Source organism: Rattus norvegicus, chromosome 9 (genome assembly GCF_036323735.1).
Source record: "Rattus norvegicus strain BN/NHsdMcwi chromosome 9, GRCr8, whole genome shotgun sequence".
In the NCBI taxonomy this organism is placed as follows: domain Eukaryota; kingdom Metazoa; phylum Chordata; class Mammalia; order Rodentia; family Muridae; genus Rattus; species Rattus norvegicus.
In genome coordinates, this window is record NC_086027.1 from 21563495 (window position 1) to 21586634 (window position 23140).

At 50.0% G+C, this 23140-nt stretch overlaps 1 protein-coding gene across 1 annotated transcript; it reads right to left on the reverse strand.

Annotated features, from left to right (window-relative positions):
• Window positions 1–275: 275 nt before the first annotated feature.
• Window positions 276–15580, reverse strand: Prph2 (peripherin 2). Its single transcript, NM_013021.2, has 3 exons — window positions 14879–15580; window positions 3881–4127; window positions 276–885 (listed from the first exon to the last, which is right to left on the reverse strand). Exons 1-3 carry the CDS (start codon window positions 15457–15459, stop codon window positions 673–675), a joined length of 1041 nt encoding a protein of 346 aa, NP_037153.1. The 5' UTR covers window positions 15460–15580; the 3' UTR covers window positions 276–672.
• Window positions 15581–23140: the final 7560 nt, after the last annotated feature.

A 23140-nucleotide genomic window follows, 5' to 3' on the forward strand; every position in this document is an offset into this window, starting at 1 on the left:
CCACAAGCGGTGACTCACCCAGCTCTTTGTGAGTGGAGGGGATGCTGGGTAAGCCAGCTGGAGTAACTGAGGGTCCGGGACGGGGGCAGGTATGGGTTTTGGTAAGGGAAAGTGTTCAATCCCTGCACCATCTGTGAGTGTCTATGACCCTCTAGGGGAGTCCATTACTCTTATAAAAACATAACTGCTTCTCCCCCATTGTGTGCCGCTAAGCAAACAGTGACCAGCAGTTAACCCTACCATTAAGGAAGAGACAACATGGCCCGAAGGGTTTTGTTTTTTCACCTTGATTTTATGTGTCAAATAATGGTTGGGATGCAGAAACTTAGAGCTTAAAAGAGGCAGACACTAACTACTAAGGAGGGGGAGGCCCTTGGTGTGGCCAGTCACCTATGGGAGAACTGGGCTCACACTTGGTCAGAGCCCTGGACTAGCCAGTCCTGTGAGACAGGCATCCACTGGGAGTGTGTTCAGTCACTCACATTTGCAGGCAGCCATTTCACCGATGTTTGTAGCATAGTGTGCCCTAAGGACTCTGAACTTCAAGGCCCACGTCAAGGAGAGTCAGTAGGTGACCAGCTTTCTTGGGAAATTTGGACCTTCAGCTGGACAAGGGGTATCCACATTCCCTGGAGTCCACTAAGTGGTGAGGAAGGGAGACGCCCCAGGCCGTCAGCCAGCCTCTGGGGCCTGGCCTGCGTCTGCAGCTTCAGCCTCCACCTGATTGCTCTTGCCCAGTTTTTTAAAGCTCTCCAGAAAGGCCTTCCAGGTCTCGGACACGCTATTCTCCAGCAACCAGCCCTCGCTCTCACACTCAGGGTCCTCCGGGTTGGACACGCTCTCCAGCGCTGTGTGGAGGAAGCGGAGTCCGGCAGTGATGCTCACCTGGTGGGGAGAACAGAGACTTAGAACAGACGTGGGGCACAGGTAGGGGGGCTGTCAGGGCGATGTGAGCCGGGGCAGCTCCCAGCTCCCTGGGTGTGGGACTTGAACTGATCCACATTGCGACCCGTTGCACCCTGGCCTCCCTTCCAGCCCCCTGAAGGTGTTCAGAACATTTGATGTTCTCTGCATAGATCATCATGGCTCCTGACTTGCCTGTGAATCCAGAGTTAACCCTAAGTGACCTGTGCTGTGTCTACCCCTCCCCTTCTTCCTGCCCTTCCCCACAGCAGGCTGAACACACCAGCCCTTCACACTGTGTCCCGCCCTGTCACAGTGAATTTCTTTGTCCGTAAGAAGGTTGGCCGCTTTACTGGATGGGATCACACACTCACTTCCAGGGCTGGCAAGGTGGCTTCCGGCTTGATGGGTAGAGACTTGCTGCCAAGAATCCACTTTGGATTTCCCCATAGTGGAAAGAGACAGCTGACTCCTGCAAGTTGTCCTCTGACCTCCACAAGTGTCCCACGGCACACATATGCCCAAACATGTATACACACACACAAACAAACAAATGTAATCTTTTTTAAAACTCACTGCCAGGCCAAGCATGGTAGTGCGTGCATGCCCTTAATCCCAGCACTCAGGGGGCAGAGGCTGGTAGATTTCTATGAGTTTGAGGCCAGCCTGGTCTACATAGAGATCTAGGACAGCCAGAACTGTGAAGAGAGATCCTGTCTCAAAACAACAAAAGAGTCACTTCTGGGGCGGGGAGATGGCTCAGCAGTCAAGAGCGCCTGCTCTCGCACAGGACGCAGGTTCGGTTCCCAGCACCCACAGGGCAGTTCAGAACCACCTGTCACTCCGGTTCCCTGGGATGTGACCCCCCCCCCGCTGACCTCCACTGACACCAGGTGAGCTCGTGATACACACGCATACAGGCAGACGAGACACTTAACATAAAATAGATCTGAGAAGATGAAAATTCATCTCCTCTTCTGCACACCCTGGTGCGGGATGATCTCTTATCCCTGTGGTAATGAGTGGATGCAGGCACCAGCAGCCACGGTGCAGACTCTGGGTCCTAAAGCATCTGGATTGGCTACCGGCCTGCATGTAAGTGGCCCCCCTGGATGGCGTGGGACCTGCATGTGCAGAGCACACCTTTTGTGCACCCAACAGGCCAGTAGACCTGTCAGCCGATTGGCACGGCAGGTACCATTTTTTTCCTTTCATTTTGTATTCCATTCACTGCTTCCCCCTACGCAAGCTCAAGTTTCCTGTGCAGCTTCTGGCTGTTTCCTAAGAAAAGCTGGAGGAAACCTGCTGCACTATGGACTCCGCACTTGGTGGTGGTCTGCCCTTTTGACTATGGTTGATCATCTCCTGACTGGACTGGGATGCACAAGAGGTCAAGGCTAAGGTTACAACGTTGCCCTCAGCGCCAGCAGTCTACTGCCTGAGGCAGCTCTGGTCTCTAGAAGTTGGGGGTGTTCCCTGTGACCTGGTCCCTGGGGGCTGGGTTCCAACAACAGCGAGCTGGAAGGAGATGGGGTGCTCCATGGCAGTCTTACGGGGCCGGCATCTTGTCATGGATCTTGGGTGGTGACTGCCAGGCTGGTGTTTAGCTGCTCCCCTGGTGACACTCATTCCCAAGACTGCCTCAAGGTGTCATGGAACCAATAAAAGGTCATGACATGCTGCCTTTGCCTTGATATCAAAAGCTTTCGCATGCGGTCCAGCCACCTATGGTGGCTTAGAAGAAATGTGTAGATACGCCCTGTCCTTGTCCGTGGGAGACAAGACAGAGCCAAGAAATCTTCTCTGATAGAAAGAAACTGCCTCAGCTAATGTTTCTGTCTTGCTACATTTTGGTATTGGAGGATAGATTTTCTCGTCGTCACCCTCGACGAGTTTGTGGCCCGTTCAGCACCTAGAACAGCTCCCAGCATCGCTCGTTAGCATTTCCGTCCAAGGATTACTTGGACAAGGAAAGATCATGGATACAGGGGAGGGGGGTGCTGAGTTTCACGAAACTGCAGAAAAGGGAACTGCGCCTTACAGATGGCATAAGGAAGACTAGAAGGTACACACCATCTAGACTCTTCCACAGTACAAATCCTTACAGACTCTCTTGCCTGAAGACCCAACCTACCCATCACTGCACACGGAGACTCCCAGTCGTCCCGAGATAATGCCGCTGTCCCATGTAACAGGTAATGTAATCATCCAAGGCCTCAGAAACAAGCAGGCAAAGTGCTGGCTAAGCGAAGAGCCAGGCAAGAGGTCGTGCGGCAGAAAGGTTCATGTACACCAGGTGTCCAGAACAGGTACAGGCACGGCCACAGTTGCAAATGGGTAGCTGCCGTGGGCTGGGGTGCTGAGCGTTGCTGTTTAGTGAGTGTAAAGTTGCTTGGGGAGGGTGAATGAAGTGCTTTAGGACTAGCTCAATGGTGGATGCGTGCCACTATAGATAAAATAAACGGCTTCGTTTCGCGCACGCCTTTAATCTCAGGGCTTAGTAGGTGGAGGCAGGCAGATCTCTGTGGGTTTGGGGCCAGCCTGGTCTACATGGAGAGTTCCAGAATAGCCGGGTCTATATATAGAAAGACTCTATCTCAAAAATAAAGGAAGAAAAAAAGTCAATTTTATGTTGATTTTTAACTAAGTATTTTTGTAAGTAATGATGCCAGGCGCGATGGCACTTCTGTGGTCCCAGCTTTCCGGGGATGCTGAGGCAGAAGATCGTGAATTTGAGGGCAGCATGGGCAACATAATGAGAGTATGTCTCAACCACAGAAAGATGCCAGGCATGGGGATGAACACCTGTTTCCTGGCACTTGGAAGGATAAGGAATTCAGGGCTAGCCTTGGCTACGTATCAAGCTTAAGGCCAGCCTAGATCGCATGAGACCCTGTAGGTTTGCTCACCAGGTCTGGCCTCACCATGTTAAACCCAAGTTTGGCGGGCTCCCTTTCCCTGTCCTCTGTGGACCTACCTCAAAGAGCCAGATGAGAAGCGTGACAACGCCCATGGAGTTCATGAGGCTGCTGTAGTAATTCAGCAGGGCAGCCCTGCAACCCCGCAGCCAGAGGTTGAGCTCCTCGGTCTGGTGGTCATAGCTGTAGTGCGCAGAGTTGTTGGTGAGCTGGTACTGAATACAGGGCCGCGGGGAGCTGGGGTTGCAGCAGCTGAAGGGGACGCCGTCCACCAGGTACCTCCCATCCACATTACTCTTGATGCGGCTGGAAGAGAAACAGCCTGGTTCAGCCTCCGGGGACAACTCACCAAGCAGCAGGTCCTCCCGTGCACCAAGAACCTGAATTGTCATTGTGCACTGCCCGTGAACGTCCACCACATGCCAGCCTCTGTGCTAGGAACTACACATAGGACAGTGAACCCATCCCAGCCTCCTGGAGCGGGTGTTCTAGAAGGCGGGAGCAGGATTTAAACCCTCTCCCTTCACCAACCATCTCTCCCCTTCACAGATCACTTGCTCTGGCTCCGGGCCTGTGCAGAGGCAGTATGTGGAGGCTGGGGACAGGCACAGGCCTCACCTGTAAACTCCACAGTAGCAGCAGAATCCCCTTACTCCCTTTGAAAGACAAGGCTGTGTCCTCTACTCTCTACACTGCCAGGAAAGACTCCCAGCAACTCTGCACGTCTGGATTCGTTCATATTCCGTTAGGGTCTGCTATGCTTCCACAGTGACCCACAGTGACCCACAGTGACCCACAGTGACCCACAGTGACCCACAGCCTCAGAGGCATCTTTACGGTGAAAAGTCCCTCCCACCCCCACAGACTGTTCACGCTGCCTGACCAGGGCTTGGCAAAAATTCTTCCAGCAGCATACTTAAGATGTGTGTACTTATGGGGGCCCGGAGCGATGGCTCAGCGGTGAAGAGCACTGACTGCTCTTCCAGAGGTCATGAGTTCAAATCCCCAGCAACCACATGGTGGCTCACAGCCATCTGTAATGGGATCTGATGCCCTTTTCTGGTGTGTCTGAAGGCATTGATGTGTGTACTTGGCTGGGTGTGGTGGGGCACCCTATACTCCCAGCTCTAGGGAGGTGGAGGCAGGAGGATTGATCAGTTTAAAGCTATCCTCAGCTACACAGTGCATTCAGGGCCAGCTCAGATTACAAAAGGTTGTCTCCGGAGATAAATACATAAATAAAAGTAGCTAAGGAGACAGCCCTCTTGGTAAAGAGCTAGACAGTGCAAGCAGGAGGAGTGGAGCGGACTTCAGTCTGCTGATATGGTGGCTTAGGGACTCAGACAGATGGATTTCTGGAACTCATCGGCTAGCTAGGATAGCCTACTTGGCAAGTTCCAGGCCAGGGAGAGACTCTGTTGTAAGAAGAAGAGGAGGAGAAGGATGGGGGGGACAGCCCCTGAGGTCACCTGAGGTTGTCCTCAACACTTCCCACACACCCATGTGTTCTCTTGCATGAATGCCCACACACCCTCAGACACACATATAAAATAAAGACTGTCTCTGAGCCCTCATCTGAAAGAGCCCACGTTGGGCTGGCAAGATGGCTCAGTGGGTAAAGGGGCTGAGCTTTGTGGCCTGCGTCTGATCACCAAGACCATATGGTAGAAAGGGAAAACCAGTTTCCACAAGTTGTCTTCTGACCTCCAGAGGCATGTTGCAGATTATGCACACCTGCAGACACACACCACAGACTCACGATGATGATGATGGTGGTGATGATGATGATGATTATAGTTAATTGTTTTTAATAACTGGAAAGCCCACACAGCTGCCTTGCGTGCTGGCCTTAAACCTTAGAGATCTTTCCTCATCCAACAATGAAGAGTGTCCGCAATTTTTTTATTTTTTATTTCATCGAGCAACATCTGTGGCTGCTGTGGGGGTGGCCCACGTGGTCCATAGGTTTCCTCAAGGGAAATATAGACGGTGAATCCAAATGAGTGCCCTGTGTCTGTGGGTGACCCCTTCAGAGACCTCTGTCATCTATGGAGCCAGCCATGGGAGAGACAACCTGTACCATATAAGTCCAAGCTCTGATCTCTGCAGACCAAGTAGATGAATGAGTAGCTCGGAGTTTTATGGAATTATTATTATCATCATCATCAGCGTCGTCGTCGTCGTCATCATCATCATCATCATCATCATCATTAAGAGAATCAATTAGTGTCTTACTTCAGAAGGTAAATGTCTCTTACATTTGTTACTGTGTGCACACGCCTGTATCTTGATGCCATGTAGAAGTCAGAGGACAACTTGAAGGAGCTGAAGCATCCCACTTGCTCCCTTCAACTCACCTGAACTTACACTTCTCTCCTTCCAAGAGCCTTTGCCATAGGGTCCACCTGTGGGCCATGTCTATGAGCTGCCTGCTGCTTTCCCACTCACTGGGATAAGTTAGGGCTCTAAGAAGGCTGCTTACGGTGGCGTGGGTTACGCAGTATGTCCACATGTCCTTCAGTCCTGACATTACTCATGGGCAGGGTGCATTACCTAATAGGTGGCACTAGGTAGCACAGGCATGGGACGGGTAAAAGAGGACCAACCACTGGCTTTGACTCTTGTCCTGTACAGACCAGCTTCTTCCCTCCAGACAAATCCCTTAACCCTGGACTGCCTCGGCTTCCTTGTGCCGTGAGGATTATGTGAAGAGACAGGTACAAATGCTTGAAGAGAGCATGGCGCACGTGAAATACAAAGTAAGGGTCAGCGCATGCGCAAAGGGTGCCTCACCAGACAGTGGTCCAGCAAGAGCCATCCCGGGGACTGGGAGCCCACATCGGGTTAGGAAATGAACAGACTGGAGGACAGACATCACAGGGACAGGGTCACTTGTGAGTTAGTAACTGTTGTTCTTGGCCTTTGAGGGCACCTGCAGGGCACGAGTCTCTGCAAGGCAGGAATGCGCAGGCGCAATGCTCGGTGGGAGGCTGGGGCTGCTTAAGCTTTGGCTTCGGAAGGGGCTATCAGGATCCCTGGTGATGCCTTGGTGCGCGCGCGGCAGATAAGCCAGATCTTGCCTGGCTTCTGCCAAGTCCCTGAAGCTTGAGTTCACTGCGTGGCCCATACAGTACTAGGCCAATGCTGATGACGGTGCCCTAGTGGGACAGGGCAGGAAGGCAGGCTAGAGGGGTGTTGGCAGGGCCTTCCGGTGTCCTTAAGATGAGGTGAAGCCTGTACCTGCCTCTCAAGTCTACCCCAAGGATATCTGAAATGAGCCTCAGTAGTCCTGAGGCTGAGGCCGGCAGAGGCTCCCATCTCCCTCCACCCCTCCCCTCTCGAAGGTCGGTGACCCTGGCCACACCGAGCAGAACTTAGTCTCTGACACGTTTCTTCCCTCCGAGCACCCAGGACCCTCGAGTGGCTTTATTCAAAGCTGAGGGGCCCCACACTCAGATGTGCTGCTGACTTCGCAGGCTGTCCTGGAGCCTGCCTTGACCCTCCAGAAGCCGTTTCTAGTATCCCCAGGCACAGGCGGGGTTTGTCAGAGAACAGACTACAGTGCCACTTGTTCCGAGATGCTGATCCTTTCTGGACATGTGTCGGATGGCTGTGAGCCCGTCACCTCAGAAGCCCACAGGTCATACAAGGAACACCTCTGGCCAAGCCTTCAGAAAATCTTGGCTCCTCTCCACCTAAAGCCCTCTGAAGAGGACCTTGAAAACCCACCAGATGATTCCATTGAGAAGCCAGTGGGACCCTGAGGAGGACAGTCTCATCTAAGACCACATGGGTCTCTCTCCTACCTTGGCCTTGAACTTCCTTGGTCACTGAGGATGAACTTGAACTTCCTATCCTCCTGCCTTCACCCCCACAAGTGCTAAGAGCACAGGCATTCGTCACCACACCCCGTATACATGGAGACGGAGATAGATCTCAAAGGCACGTCATGCTAGGTACACATTCGACCAAGTTCCAGCCCACGCCCACTTCTCTGGGGCTGCTACCTCGAGACAGTTAAGTAAGAAAGAAACATGACCCTCTTACTCACCCTGCACCTCAGGATCCACTGCCTAGCTCCATCCTTGTCCCTACACCCGCCCCAGGTACCCCCAAGATGGACTAAAGCCTGCCCACCTGCCTCACACATGCTACAGGTGTGCCTGAGGTCATTGGGCCAGCAGAGACTCCTGAGTGTCCCCAACTCCCCATCTCCCCTTCCTAACCTTCAGGGAGCAAGACACCCTGCTGGTCTCCTTCAGACTGGGACTCCCTCAGCACAGCCTCAATTCCCTCTATAGCTCCTCACCACCGGAAGTGGGGTGAAAAAGCAAGCAGAGAGGAGGGGGGAGAGCAGGACGCCAATCCCTTATATACCCCCACCCCTCTCTAAACAGACTCCCGGGGCAACTCTCCACCACAGTTTCTTCCATTCTCACTGTTTAGATGGGTTACCGAAGGTCAGAGGTCAAGGGGATGACCCCGACTTCCCAGCTGTCCCTCTGCCCCTTGAGTAGGATTACATCGCTGGATGCCTGAATCCCACCTCACTCTTTCCCTATTGATATAGCAGGTCACCCACTAAATCCCACGTTTCTCCAGGAGACTCTGCGGGCTGCCTTGAGACTGCCCTGGATGCGGGGTGGAGCCCGGAGCACAGGCTGGAGACCCACTGACCCGACCCGACCCTCCCCCCCTCTCCCATCCCCACAATCTACCCTTCCCCCTCCCCACAGCAGAGAACTTTTATAACCTGGGAACTGCGCCGCTATAAATAGCCAGCTCACCCCTAAGAAGCTCACACTGACCTGGCCCTGTCTTAGGAGGGGGGTGGGGCCCTAATCTGCCGGCGGAAAGAAAGCAGGCCCTAAGTAAACAAGGTGATTCCAGGATGAGGGCAGAGCTGTGCCGAGCATGCGCGTGCTGGGAGGGCCCAGGGAAGTCCCACCTGGAGCTTGGCCCTTCCTCCCCTGTGCTAAATCGGGGGTCCTTCTTCGGGACCCAACACCCCAGTCCGATGAAAGAGGCTCAGTCCTAAAATGAGAGAAAAGAAGTACTGACTGGGGACAGACACGCGTCCCTGAGACCTGGGGTCATTCCTGGCCTTGGCCCCTCCCTCTGCAGATGTCAGGTGGTGAAAGGCAGTAAGTCCCTGCTTCCAGGTCCATCCAGGACCCCCGGCCGGCCGAGGAGGGATGCTAAGGCACAGTTACAGCCTGCAGGGCTGCATGCAGAACCTGGATACGGAGGGAAGGTTAAGGGGGGTAGTTCTGGTTTGGGAGGGCACCTCTTTGCTCTCTACTGACATAGAAGCACCAAAACTCACGTTGTCCTCTGATCTCTACGAACTGTGGTTCTTGCACCACAGTAAATAAACAAAAAATTTAATAAATAAATACGTTATTTTAAATTTCTTTTTAAAGCTTTTTGTGACTGGTCATGTGAGACACACACACACACACACACACACACACACACACACACACACACTTTTCTAGCCTGGTCCCTGCCGTCAGAATCTTACCCTAATCCAGAATCCAAAAAATAAATGCAGACTACTTCTCAGGACTTGAGGTCTCAAAATACAAATAAATAAACTTTACAAACGTCAGAATTTCCTCTTCCTTTTTTTTTGTTAGTATGATTATTTTTTGTTTTGTTTTCAAGACAAGGTTTCTCTGTGTAGCTCTGCCTGTCCTAGAACTCGCTCAGTAGCCCAGACTGACTTCAAATTCACAGAGAGCTGCCTGCCTCTGTCTCCTAAATGCTGGGATTAAAGGCGTGTGCTATCACCTGGTTCCAGAGGGCTTTTTTTGTTTTTTGTTTGTTTGTTGTTGTTGTTTTATTAGATTTATGTATATAAGTACATTGTAACTGTCTTCAGACACACCAGAAGAGGGCATCAGATCCCATTACAGATGGTTTTGAGCCACCTTGTGGTTACTGGGATTTGAACTCAGGACTGATTGTACTCTTAATCACTCTAAGACCAACTTTGTGCAAAGGAAAACCAAATCTGGCCAAAGGGCAGTGAGAAAAAAAGACTGGGATAGGACTGCTCCAATGTTACAACAGCAGAAATGAGAACACTCATGTGCCTACCTGCGTGTGGGGGGTGTGGGGGTGGGGGTGTGGTGTGTGTGTTATGTGTGTGGTTTGTAGTGTGTGTGTATGTGTAGTATGCATGTGTGGTGTGTGTGTGTGTGTGTGTGTGGTGTGGTGTGTATGTGTGTGTGTGGTGTGTGTGTGTGTGTGTGTGTGATTTGTGGTGTGTGTGTGTGTCTGGTGTGTGTGGTGTGTGTGTGTCTGGTATGTGTGGTGTGTGTGGTGTATAGTGTGAGTATATGTATGTGTGTGTGGTGTGTGGTATGAGTATATGTGTGTGTGTGGTGTGTATGTGTGTGTGTGGTGTGTGTGTGTGTGTGATTTGTGGTGTGTGTGTGTGTGTCTGGTGTGTGTGGTGTGTGTGTGTCTGGTATGTGTGGTGTGTGTGGTGTATAGTGTGAGTATATGTATGTGTGTGTGGTGTGTGGTATGAGTATATGTGTGTGTGTGGTGTGTATGTGTGTGTGTGTGTGGTGTGGTGTGTGTGGGGGTGTGGTATGTGTGTTATGTGTTGGTTTGTAGTATGTGTGTATGTGTGTGATTTGTGGTGTGTGTGTGTGTGTCTGGTGTGTGTGGTGTGTGGTGTGTGTGTATCTGGTATATGTGGTGTGTGTGTGGTATGTAGTGTGAGTATATATATGTGTGTGTGGTGTGTGGTATGAGTATATATGTGTGTGGTGTGTGTATGTGTGATTTGTGGTGTGTGTATGTGTGATTTGTGGTGTGTGTATGTGTGATTTGTGGTGTGTGTGTGTGATTTGTGGGGTGTGTGTGTCTCTGGTGTGTGTGGTGTGTGGTGTGTGGTGTGTGTGTGTCTGGTATGTGTGGTGTGTGTATGGTGTGTAGTGTGAGTATATGTATGTGTGTGTGGTGTGTGGTATGAGTATATATGTGTGGTGTGTGTGTGTGATTTGTGGTGTGTGTGTGTGTCTCTGGTGTGTGTGGTGTGTGGTGTGTGTGTGTCTGATATGTGTGGTGTGTGTGTGGTGTGTAGTGTGAGTATATGTATGTGTGTGTGGTGTGTGGTATGAGTATATATGTGGTGTGTGTGTGTGTGTGTGTGTGTGTGTGTGTGTGTGTACTTCAGGGGGATAGTATGTGGCAGTTTAAAAAGGTCATGGTGAAGATATGCACAAGTCACATGATCAGACTGTACTCGCAGGATTCCGTAGTCACCTGTGGTGATTACAGTGTGAGCAATACTAGATGAAAATGGAGAAGATGTAAAACTCCTGTCAGCTGTGGACGAGAATCTGTCCAGAATCTCTTCTATGTTTTTCTAATTATTTATTTAGTTTTTTTTAATATTTATTTACTTTATGTATGTGAGTACACTGTCACTATCTTCAGACACACCAGAAGAGGGCATCGGATCCCATTACAGATGGTTGTGAGCCACCATGTGGTTGCTGGGAATTGAACTCAGGACTTCTGGAAGAGCAGTCAGTGCTCTTAACCACTGAGCCATCTCTCCAGCCCTATTTATTTCGTTTTTAGAGACAGGATTTCTCCATGTAGCCCTGGCTGTCAGGCTTGCTCTATAGACCCAACTGACCTTGACCTCAGAGATGTGCCTGCTTCTCTTTCTAGTGTCAAGCCTCTTACTGTGGTCAGTCATATTTTCAGTGTGTACAGTAGCAAAATTTTCCTCCAGGACAACGGAACTTTTCAATTGCATCCCAGAGAGTTGGTATAGTACCCAGAGGTAAATTTTTTTTTCTTTTTTTTTTTCGGGGCTGGGGACCGAACCCAGGACCTTGCGCTTCCTAGGTAAGCGCTCTGCCACTGAGCCAAATCCCCAACCCCCCCAGAGGTAAATTTAAAAGGATTTTTAAAACATACTATTTATTGTGGCGGGGGCCGAAGCATGCCACAGCGTTTGTGAGGAGGTCAGGGAACACTTGCTAGAGAGAGTTCTCTCGTCCTGTGGCATCAAAGTCACACTGTCAGACTCAGCAGCGAGAACCTTCACCAGTGTCAGCTTCCTAGTCCCACTGAAGTAGTTCTGACAGAGTTAAATGTCCACTTGGAAATTTGGGTCCCCTGGTCATTGAGAGTAGAGTGACCTGAGTCATTTCTCCACTCTCAAAGCAAAAGGAATTTGCAATTACAAAGACAGTTTCATATTGTTCTTCAGAGACAGGCTCTAAGGGGGAGACAAGACCCTGACAGAGAGAAGTGGGGGAAGCAACGGCTGAAAGGGACGGCTCCTGCCTCCTCTATGAAAGGAAGAAGAGGGGAAGGAGGGGAAGGGACAGGGGAAGAGGGAAGAGGGAAGGAGGGAGGAAGAAGGGAGAGGGGAGAGAGTGGGAAGGAAGGAGTGGGGGAGAAGGGAGAGGGATGAGGAGAGATGGAGGGAGGGAGGGAAGCAGGCAGGAGGACAGCTGTTGAGAAGGTGGATCAATGGTAAAGCAGTTGCTTAGCATGCCCAAGGCCCTAGGTTAAGTAGATCCCTAGCTCTGAGTGGGGAAAGGGAAGAACTTACTGCTGTTCTGCTAAGTGACCATAGCATTAAACCAACTCCTAACGACTTATTACACTGCCGATGAGGGCTCCCAACCTCCAGTAGGGCAGCTCCTGACCGTAGACTCTGTGAGTACAGAGGCTCACGACTGGCCAAGTGCAGAAAACGTACGACTGCAGAATGCTCCGCCCTAAACGGGACATTTCTATCACACCCCAAGCTCAGGGATCGTCCCAGGAGAAGGCAGCAGAAAGCCTGTAAGACCCTGTGCTTTCCAGACACAGCAGAGCGATGGCATCTATGAACTGTGAGCATGCATGAGACCTGCAAGAAATCAAGCCAGAAAACGTCCCAGCATGGGTACGGACAGGACCCCAATCACTGAGGGGTTATTGGCCACTAATGGCTGCTGGGAGTTGGGGAGGGAACAATTTTCCTCAGGGATGTGGGCCCTGAGAAACTGTATCCATGCTCAGTAGATGATGTTGGGAGCAACCTCCATGTTAGATCAAAGCAGCCATACCTAAGCCTGCACCTGCAGTTCTGCTTGAACTTAATAAATAGAATAAATCTTGTTGTCAGGTTGCTTAGCACTGGTGGTCAGGTCACTAAGCAACCCACCCTGTACTGTTCCTCCCGCTGACCAATTTACCCAGCAAATATCCTGGTCATTGAGTCAGGCTCATTTCTTTGTGGTTACCTAACCCCTCCCCACATCCTGTTTCTACCAGTATATCTTCTGCCTGAGAAAAATTAAAAATTGTCAGCTTGATCAGACCTCTTGACTTGCTGTCTGTTCTTTGTGTCTCTTGTCCCCCATTCTCTCCTAGGTGGACCCCAGACCCTGGTCGACTGCACTGTAGGATGGGGCAACTGGCGCCCAAACGGGGACAGACATTCAGGCACATACAGATAACACTAACTATTTGGGGGGGGGGAGAGGGAGGGAGGAGGAGGTAGGGAGAGAGAGAGAGAGAGAGAGAGAGAGAGAGAGAGAGAGAGAGAGAGAGAAAGACAGAGAAAAAGAACTTGAAACTGGGAGGGAGTAAGGAGGGTGGGCCGGGGAGTTAGAAGGGCATGGGATGGAATTAAAATACATTAGACATGGGGTTGGGGATTTGGCTCAGTGGTAGAGCACTTGCCTAGGAAGTGTAAGGCCCTGGGTTCGGTCCCCAGCTCCGAAAAAAAGAATAGAAAAAAAAAATACATTAGACACATGTGAAACTCAGTCAATTTGAAAAGGAGAAAAAAGAAAAGGTTCCCATCATCCAGAATCCACTTTAGCACTGGCCTCTCTGATGTCCAAGAGTTCTACTTGTCCCTGGCTTCACTTCCTCTTCGGTAACTTATGCAAATCCCACCCTCCTGCCCTGTCCCTGAAGCAAGCATCTGGAAGGGCATCGCTAGTCACAATCCTCTCCTTGCCTGGGGATTTGTGGCTCTAATCTCCTTCCACAGAGAAAATGACATCCCAGCAGTGACCTTCACTGGCTTCCCTCCACCCAAGGAGCAAAGCCTTGTCTAAGCTAGATGCCAGCCTCCCAGGAGCCTCTGGGCTTCAAGTGCATCCTGCTGCTGGGCTGCCCGTCAGTTCAAGACCCGCGGGGTTTGCCAGTTACTCAAAGGAAGGAAAAACAAACAAACAAAACCTGGATGGACCACTGCCGTGGGGTGTCAGCCTCGTTAGGTCACAGAGTGTGTCCCTCCTAGAGAGCATCCTCTGGGGAGGAGCTGAGACTGAGGTTGATTCTCCCTGAAACCTCCCCACCATAGCACTTCATCTTCACACATACCAAGGGTACCTTGGGAATACGTTAACTGTGCCATGCCAGCAAACAAAACAGCTCTGTGGGTAAAAGGGCTTTGCCATGCTGTGCATGCCTGCCAACCTGAGAGGAAGTACCACGAGGCCACCATGCCAAGAAAGACCGAACTCCCTACCACTGCCCCCTGCCCTCTGAACACGCTGTGCCACACTGTATACACCCACCGTGCCAGGCATGGTGGCACATGCCTTTAATCCCAGCACTTGAAAGGCAGAAATAAAAGGATCCCTCGGAGTTCAAGACCAGTCTAGTCTACATGAGGAATTCTAGGCAGCCAAACTACATATGACCCTGAGTCAAAAAAAAAAGGAAGAGAAAAACCAGAATAAGCAGGCATTTAACTAACACCTGCTGTGTACCAGGCATAGTAAAGCACTCTCCGGTTACACATCCCAGTATCTTTCCTTGAAAGGTGGGTAGAAACCTTTGGCCTCACCAAAAGCTTGGGAACCTGAGGTGCAAACCAGGAAATGTAAGTCTATGTAAGCTGAACCAGATGAGGTTGCCCTCGTTGAGGGCCAGATGGACCACGCTGCCCGCAATGTCACCTGGTCCAGCGTAATGCCCCTCACACAGATACCCGCTCCGTACCCAATCCAGGGGGAAGGGGACCGGGTAGGCTGGGGAAATCGACGACCTGGGTGGGAGTGGTGGCTACTCACTCTTTGACCTCCTTGGAGGAAAAGTCCAGATAGCGATTGCTGATCCACTGAATCTCGAACCAGTCCCGGAAGCCGTTGTTCCCACAGCACTTGAACTCGATCTGGAGCATGTCGATGGTCTTTTTCATGAAGCACCGGCCTGGCGTGTCCGTGTCCCGATAGTACTTCATCCCGTTCTTGAGCCCGTACGCCAGGGTGCTCTCCAGGGAGCCTCGCAGCAGAAAGCAGCAGAGCGCCACCAGGAAGAGGATGACGTTAAAGAAGACGCAGACGGCCAGGTACAGCTTCAGCCAGGGCTTCCACTTGGCGTACTTGGCAGGGTCCAGGGCGTCATAGCAGATCTTCCCAGCCAGAGAGTTGAAGACACAGGACAGGACCCCCACCCCAATCAGGGAGTTGGGCACAAAGTGGCTCTCGGAGTTATCCATCACGTCACTCCTCTTGCGGAGTTCAATCTTCAGGAACAGCCCCAGGCTGAAGAGGACGATGCCGGCCAACACGGATAGCCAGTTCATAAGCCATAGCCCCTGGGCCAACTTGACCCGCTTCTTCTGGTCAAACTTGACTTTGAGCAGCGCCATGCTTACCGAGGGGGTTCAGCAGCCTCCCCTAGTTCAGCTTCCACTCCAAGCCCGAATGAGCTTAGGGGCTGGACCACTCAGGGTCTTGGGAAGAGCACCATGGGCCCAAGCTGCAGGGAGTTGCCCATTCTGGGGCCTCCCTAGCCTGGGATCCCCGTTAATTCAGTAACGGTAGCCGGAGCTAGTCTAGGCCACCTTCTCTGCAGAGTCCTTCCCAGCCAAGGAGGGACAGTCAGTCCGAAAAGTGCGGATTAAAAGTGGGATCCATAATGCAGTCGCTAATCTCTTTAGCCCGGTCATCCCATTAGACAAAGCTATGCCAATTCAAAACATGGCCAGGAGGAGCCTCCGTGTATGTACATGCTGGACCCAGCTCAGCCCAAAACTCCAGAGCCAAAAGAATAGAGTCTGGCTAGAAAAATAGGCTGGGCAGCTCCTGCAAGCCACAGCGAGGTTCTCATGGGTCTATGAGTCTGAGACAAGAGAGATTTAACTCTCGGGGCTGGAGAGAGGGCTCCATGATTAAGAACACTGAGTGCTCTTGCAGAGAACTCAGGCTTGATTCCCAGCACGCACAGTGGCTCACACCCATCTGTAATTCACTTCCAGGGGATCTGACGCCCGATTCTGGCGTCCATGAGCCCCAGACACGTAAGTGGTGCACAGACATACATGCAGGCAAAACGACCACTCACATGTGTTAAGACAATAAACAAGGCAGCCGTGGTGCCTACGGTCAATCCCACACTAGGGAAGCAGAGGCAGGCAGATCTCTGAGTTTGAGGTCAGTCTGGTCTACAAAGGGAGTTCCAAGACAGTCAGGGCTACACAGAGAAACCCTGTCTCAAACTAAAAATCACAAATAATTCCAGATTCCACCCCGTCCGTCTTGGTGGTTGGGTGTTTGCGGCTTTGTTTTTATTTTAGACAGGGTCTTACTATGTAGCTCTGGCTGGTCTGGAATTCACTGTGTATACCAGATTGTCTCAAATGCACAGAGGTCCAACTGCCTCTACATCCTGAGTGCCCAGACTAAAGGAGTTCAGTACGACAAATGGCTACATGTAGCAAATTCAAGGCCAGTGTGAGCTACTTGAGGGTCTATCTCAAACCAACAAATAAATTGTCAACCAAAGCAGTGACTGCATTAAACATCTGTCACCATGGTCACAAGCAAAGAGGCACAGGAAGCCTTCCTGAGTGGGTCTGCTGCTTCTTGTTGCTGTTTGCGGTTGGTTTTTCTGTCCTGGTTTTTCCATTGTTCTGACAAGTTCCCTATAGCCCTCATATCACTATATAGCCCAGGCTGGCCTCGAAATTGAAGGGATCTTCCAATCTCAGCACCACCAAGCCAGTTCATTGTCATTTCTAATTAGTAGATATTTTAAAAGCAATTTTAGACTTGCGAAAATTTTGAATAGAAAATACAGAGTTACCATCCCCAAACATCCTGACCAGTCCTAGATTGCCTGACTCTTGTTATGTTTCATATTGTTTTGTTTGAGACAGTATTTTGCCATGTAGCCCAGGCTCATCTTGAATTACCCCCCTTTCTGTCTCAACTGCTGGAGTATACATTTTTAAAAAGATTTTCTTTTTAGTTACATATATATGTGGGCAGAGGGAGCAGAGAGGGAGATGTACACATGGGTGCAGGAGCTCACCAAGGCCAGAAGAACTTCCCTGCAGCTGAAGTTACAGGCAGCTGTGAGCAGCCTGGTTTTGAAGGGCTGGGACCAAACACCAGTTGTCTATAAGAGCAAGAGCAACAAAGGACACCTCTCCTGCCCCAATCCCCCCACCACTCTGTCTCTCTCTGTCTCTCTCTCTCTCTCTCTCTCTCTCTCTCTCTGTCTCTCTGTGTCTCTCTCTGTCTTTCTGTTTCTCTGTGTCTCTCTGTCTCTCTGTCTCTCTGTCTCTCTGTGTCTTTCTGTCTCTCTCGGTGTCTCTCTGTGTCTCTCTGCCTCTCTGTGTCTCTCTGTGTCTCTCTCTGTCTCTCTGTGTCTCTCTGTGTCTCTCTGTCTCTCTCTGTCTCTCTGTCTCTGTCTCTGTCTCTGTCTCTGTCTTTTTCAGACAGGGTCTCTCTAAGTAGTCCCAGGCTGTTCTGGAACTTACTATGTAGACCAGGCAGACCTCTCAAGCTCTCAAAGATTCCCCCAACCTCCGCCTCTCAAGCACTGGCATTAAAGGTGTGCAACACCATGCCTGATGATCTCCACCATTCCTAAGTGTGTGTGGTGGTAGCACACTGCTATTGTCTCACATCGATGCTGAGGATCATGTGTGTACATGTGTGCTCAGGTACGTGTGTCAGTACTTCTGCATGGGGTAGGGACAGAGGTGTTGGTGTCTCTCTCTACAGTCTCCCCCTGGCTACACTGGCGCCCTGGCGCCCAGGTACCCAGGTCACGCAGTACTCCTAGAGCAGGGGTTATGGGAATGAGCCACGATGCCAGCCTTTCCCATGGGCGCCAGGGACATAACTCAGGTCCTCACACTTGCTAGGCCAGGTCTTTACTCACTGAGCCATCTCTCCAGCCCCAGACCATCTTTTCCCCACCTATTTATCACGGGTACCTTTTTTGATGAAGTGTCTGTTTGAAATTACTTTTTTAATCCACTGATTTTTTTGACTTCATGTTTTTATTGATTATTTAGAAATTTCGCATAAGGTACCCCAGTTCCATTCACTTCCCAGTCCTCTCAAGCCCACCCTTCCTCTCATAGGAAACAGCCCACCCCACCAAACCAAAGAACAAAAATACTTAAATAAAAATGCTAAATCCAAGCCAGGTGGGGGTAGTGCACACCTTTGATCCCTCTTAACCACCGAGCCATCTCTCCAGCCCCAGAAATGTGCACTTTAAACTTTAACAGGTGTATCTAGATTCCTTATCAAATAGCCTATACTGCACTGGTTATTCTTCCTAAGGACCTGGGTTCAATTCCCGGCACCCACATGGCAGCTCATAACAATCTATAATGGAATCTGATGTCCTCTTCTGGCATGTGGGTATATTGCAAAGAGAGCAGTCATACATATAAAATACCTAAATAAAAAAATTAAGTCATTTCTAAGCTATGGGATCACGCTAAAGGAGGAATCAGTGCCTTTTTTTCCTTTTTTAAATTGCATTTTTATTTACATTTTAAATGTTATCATTTCCTGGTTTCCCCTCCAGAAACCCATTCTCCTACCCTGCTTCTATGAGGATGCTCCCCTACCCACCCACCCTCTCCCTCCCACCTCCCTGCCCTGAGATTCCCCTATACTGGGGCAGCAAGCCTTGACAGAACCAAGGACCTCTCCTCCCATTGATGCCTGACAAGGCCATCCTCTGCTACATATGCGGATGGAGCCATGGGTCACTCCATGTTTACTCTTGGGATGGTGGTTTAGTCCCTGGGAGCTCTGGTGGGGTCTGGTCGGCTGATATTGTTGTTGTTCTTCTTTTTTTTTTTTTTTTTTGGAGCTGGGGACTGAACCCAGGGCCTTGCGCTTGCTAGGCAAGCGCTCTACCACTGAGCCAAATCCCCAACCCCTATTGTTGTTCTTCTTATGAGGTTGCAAACCCCTTCAGCTCCTTCAGTCCTTTCTCTAACTCCTTCAACGGGGACCCCGTTCTTAGTTCAATGGTTGTCTGCACTCATCCACCTCTGTATTTGCCAGGCTCTGGCAGAGCCTCTCAGCAGACAACTATGGCAGGCTCCTGTCAGCATGCACTTCTTGGCATCCACAATATTGTCTGGGTTTGGAATCAATGCTTTAAAAGCAGTTGTAGGGGCTGGGGATGTGGCTCAGTGGCAGAGCGCTTGCCTAGGAAGCGCAAGGTCCTGGGTTCGGTCCCCAGCTCCGAAAAAAGGAACCAAAAAAAAAAAAAAAAAAAAAGCAGTTGTAGACAGAGTGTAGGTACAAAGTGAAGAGAAACTGCTCCACACCACGGAAGTGCTGTCCGTTTGCCCATCAGTTAATAGAGGGTCTATGTTTTCTGTTCATGTATGTGTTTGTTTATTTACTTGTGAGGCAGCACACACAAATCCCAGGCTGGCTTTAAGCCCTCTATATAGCTGAGGACGGTGAATTGGCCCACCAGCTTCAACCCCACAAGACTTTCTATTCTTTCGACACAGCAAGAATCACACAGATGCCTTTCCTTTAGAACATACATTTGTACAGGCTGTTTGATAAGGAGTCTAGATCCACCTGTTAAAGTTTAAAGTGCACATTTCTGGGGCTGGAGAGATGGTGCGGTGGTTAAGAGGGCTTGCTGCTCTTGCAGAGGACCCAAGTTTGGTTCCGAACACCTACATGACCCCAGCTCTGGAGATCCTCTGCCCTACTTTGGCACACACACAGAGAAACAGAAATAGAAATAAAAAGAAGTAACTCTTTCAAGTTACATTCCCAGCAGTAATGCCATTTCTCAGAACAGCCTATGAATAAAGGGGAGGAATGACATGAACAAACCAATCATTTCTTCACATTCCTGCCCATCTAAAACTGAAGCGTTTATGACTAGGATAAGAGCCCGGCAGGTAGGTCAGGCCTTCAGGTCAGAGTCCCCCTCCCTCCCCTCACACATCAGTTCTGTTTGCATGCCTCCCTTTTAGCCTTCCAGGTCAGCCAGGTGTGGTAGCACATGTCATTAGTCCCAGCACTTGGCAAGCAGAGGCAGGAGGATCTCTGAGTTCAGGGTCAGCCTGGTCTACAGAGTGAATTCCAGAACAGCCAGGACTCGAGAGAGGAGAGAGGAGAGGGGAAAAGGGGAGAGGGAGGAGGGGAGAGGGAGAGGGGGAGGGGAGGGGGAGAGGGGGAGGGGGAGGGGAGAGGGGAGAGAGAGAGAGAGAGAGAGAGAGAGAGAGAGAGAGAGAGAGAGAGAGCGCACAAGCCTAAGCAGGCCAGAGAGAACATCAGATCCTCCAGAGCTGGGGTCATGTAGGTGTTCAGAACCAAACTAGGGTCCTCTGCAAGAGCAGCAAGCCCTCTTAACCACTGGGCCATCTCTCCAGCCACAGAAATGTGCACTTTAAACCAACAAGTTCTCCTATGGCTTCCACTCACATGTTGTGGCAGAAATAGATGGGCAGGCAGGCAGACAGACAGACAGACAGACACACACACACACACACACACACACACACACACACACTAAATACAAGAAGGTTTTGGTTTTTTGTTTTTTGTTTTTTTTTTTAAATAATTTCCAGGTAACCTGGGTGCTATGGTACATGCCTGCAATCCCAGTACTATAGAGGACTGTAATTTCCACACCAGGCATAGCAAGACCCTGTCTCCAAAATCTTTGTTTCCAGATCTCTAAGTAAAATCAAACCAAAATGCACATTAGAGAGAAGAGGCATGAGAACAAAGCCACGAAAGAAAGGTTGTTTTTCCTCCATCACAGTCAGTCACCTTGGAAAACAGCACTGACTGCTTTGCTGAAGCAAAGCCTCTTGACGGATAGCCACAGGCAAATCGGGGACATATAGAAAACAGTTTTCTTTTATTACTGTCATACACCGTTGCTTAAAACAAACAGACCAAAAAATATTACCCAAGGTCTCGGATTTGTTTCATTTTATCTACTGTGGGGGTTTTTGTTTGTTTTTGTTTGTTTGTTTGTTTGTTTGTTTTTAGGGGTGGGGCGTGTGTCCAAACAGGGTTTCACAATATACTCCTGGCTGTCTGGGAACTGGCCCTAAAGACCAGGCTGGCCTCGAACCAACAGAAATCGACCTGCCGCGCCTCAACAGGGTAACTAGATTAAAGGTGTGCTGTCGCCCGGCTCTTCACATCTTCGGATTTTCAAAACATTTCACCTTTTTGCCACCAGAGACATCGGAAAGGACGAACTTCTCTGGCTGGAGTTGCATCGCTTTGGTGCGGACACTCCTGCCTTTCTCACACAAGCATGCGGAAGCTTCCCAGAAACGGGGTTTACATGGCTGTGGGAAGCCCTTAGGGCACGTTTGTGGATGAGAGAAAAACAGGAAGGAAGGGCTGAGCAGAAGCCAGAAATGAGCGTGTAAAAATAGCTGCAAAGACGATGGAATTAGCCACGCACCTTTCTCCTGGTCTGTGGATAGTAAATCGCCTAGGGACCGGGCAGAGGTTATTCTGAGCCCATGCGCGCCCCCTGGTGGTCATGAAAGGAATGGCTTCAATGGATGACGGTGAGGTCATTCGCCAGCATCCCTGGGGTCAAATTATCGTGGAAGGCAAAAGCAAACTAGAAATGGGCCCACGAGAGGAAAACGTTTCACTTTCATCAGGAAATTACGCTATAATTAAATCTCCGTAAATGTTTCCTATGTTATATTTAAAATATGGAATGGAGAGCTGGCCAAATGATTCCGCCGTCACAGGCACTGAAGCCCCAATTTCCGGCACCCGAGCTTGATTGATACCCAGAACCACATAGGACGCCAGGCTTGTCTGAGTATCGGATTCTGTTTGTTGAAATTATGTTTAGGGATCTTGGTTTTTTAATTTTACTTGTTCGTTTTGCTTTTTGTTGTTTTTGAGTTCGTGGCTCTCTGTGTGGCCCTGGTTAGCCTCGAACTCACTGTGTATAGATCAGGCTGACCTAGAACTCACCTTGATATGCCTGCCTCTCCTCACAAGAACCAAGGCATGAGTCAGCACTCCAGGAAGCTGTTAGATTTTATTGTTTCTGAACATATCTATAAATTTTAGTATGAAATTGAGTTAGTTTTGCTTTTGATAGGGAAGCCTCGCTATGGATCCCCGGCTGACCCGGAAATCACTCTACAGACCAGACTGGCCTTAAATTTTCAGAGATCTGCCTGCCTCTGCCTGAGTGCTGGAGTTAATGACATGTGCCACCAAGTCTGACTTGAAACCTTCTAACCACACAGTATTATTATGTTATTATAGGTTACATTTTGTTTGTCTCTCGATGCTTTGGAACTGTTCCAGGGTTTTCCAGTTGCTGTCGTAAATAGTGACAGCCATGCCCCTAACTGCCATCTCTTTGTGTGTGAACTGAATTTTCATTTGGACCAGATAGTTTTCTGTTATGGAGGGATACTCAGTATATTACAGGTTACTTTCAGAATCCGTGGCTGCTTCTCACTGCTCACTGTAGCCCAACTGTGGCAAGGAGAAATGCATCATTGTCAAGGATCCTCAGAAAGGCAAAGCCACCAGTGGTTGAGAATTCCACTTTCCATGGCACACTTTCTCTGTAAAAGGGAACGCAGGGAGGTCAGAGACAGGCTGAGATACATGAGACCCTATCTCAAAAGGACAAATACATAAACTAGGTCAAATTAAAGGGTTCCTGGGCTGGAGAGGTGGCTCAGCAGTTAAGAGCACTGGCTACTCTTCCAAAGGACCAGGTGTTCAATTCCCAGCACCCACATGGCAGCTCACAACCGTCTGTAACTCCTATTCCATGAATCCAACACCCTCACACAGACACACATGCAGGCAAAACACCATGAAAGAAATAAACTTCTATTTTGAAAAAAATTAAAGGCTCCTTAAGGATGTAATAGTGAAAAAAAATCAAGAAACACGGCTCTAAGTGGAAGTTAGCTAATTTGGGAAATGGAGATGCAGAGAGAGAGAGGACTAGAAGGAGGAGGAGGGGGAGAAGGAAGAGGAGAAACAAGAGAAAAGGATGGACTCTTCAGGAAGGGAACAGTAAAGAGTAGA

Coding starts and splice junctions, on each gene's coding strand:
- Prph2 (NM_013021.2), bottom strand. CDS start 15,459: ATGGCGCTGCTCAAAGTCAAGTTTGACCAGAAGAAGCGGGTCAAGTTG. Junction 4,128..14,878: donor TCCTCCAAGGAGGTCAAAGA/GTGAGTAGCCAC, acceptor TTTCTCTTCCAG/CCGCATCAAGAGTAATGTGG. Junction 886..3,880: donor TTCTCATCTGGCTCTTTGAG/GTAGGTCCACAG, acceptor TCTCCCCACCAG/GTGAGCATCACTGCCGGACT.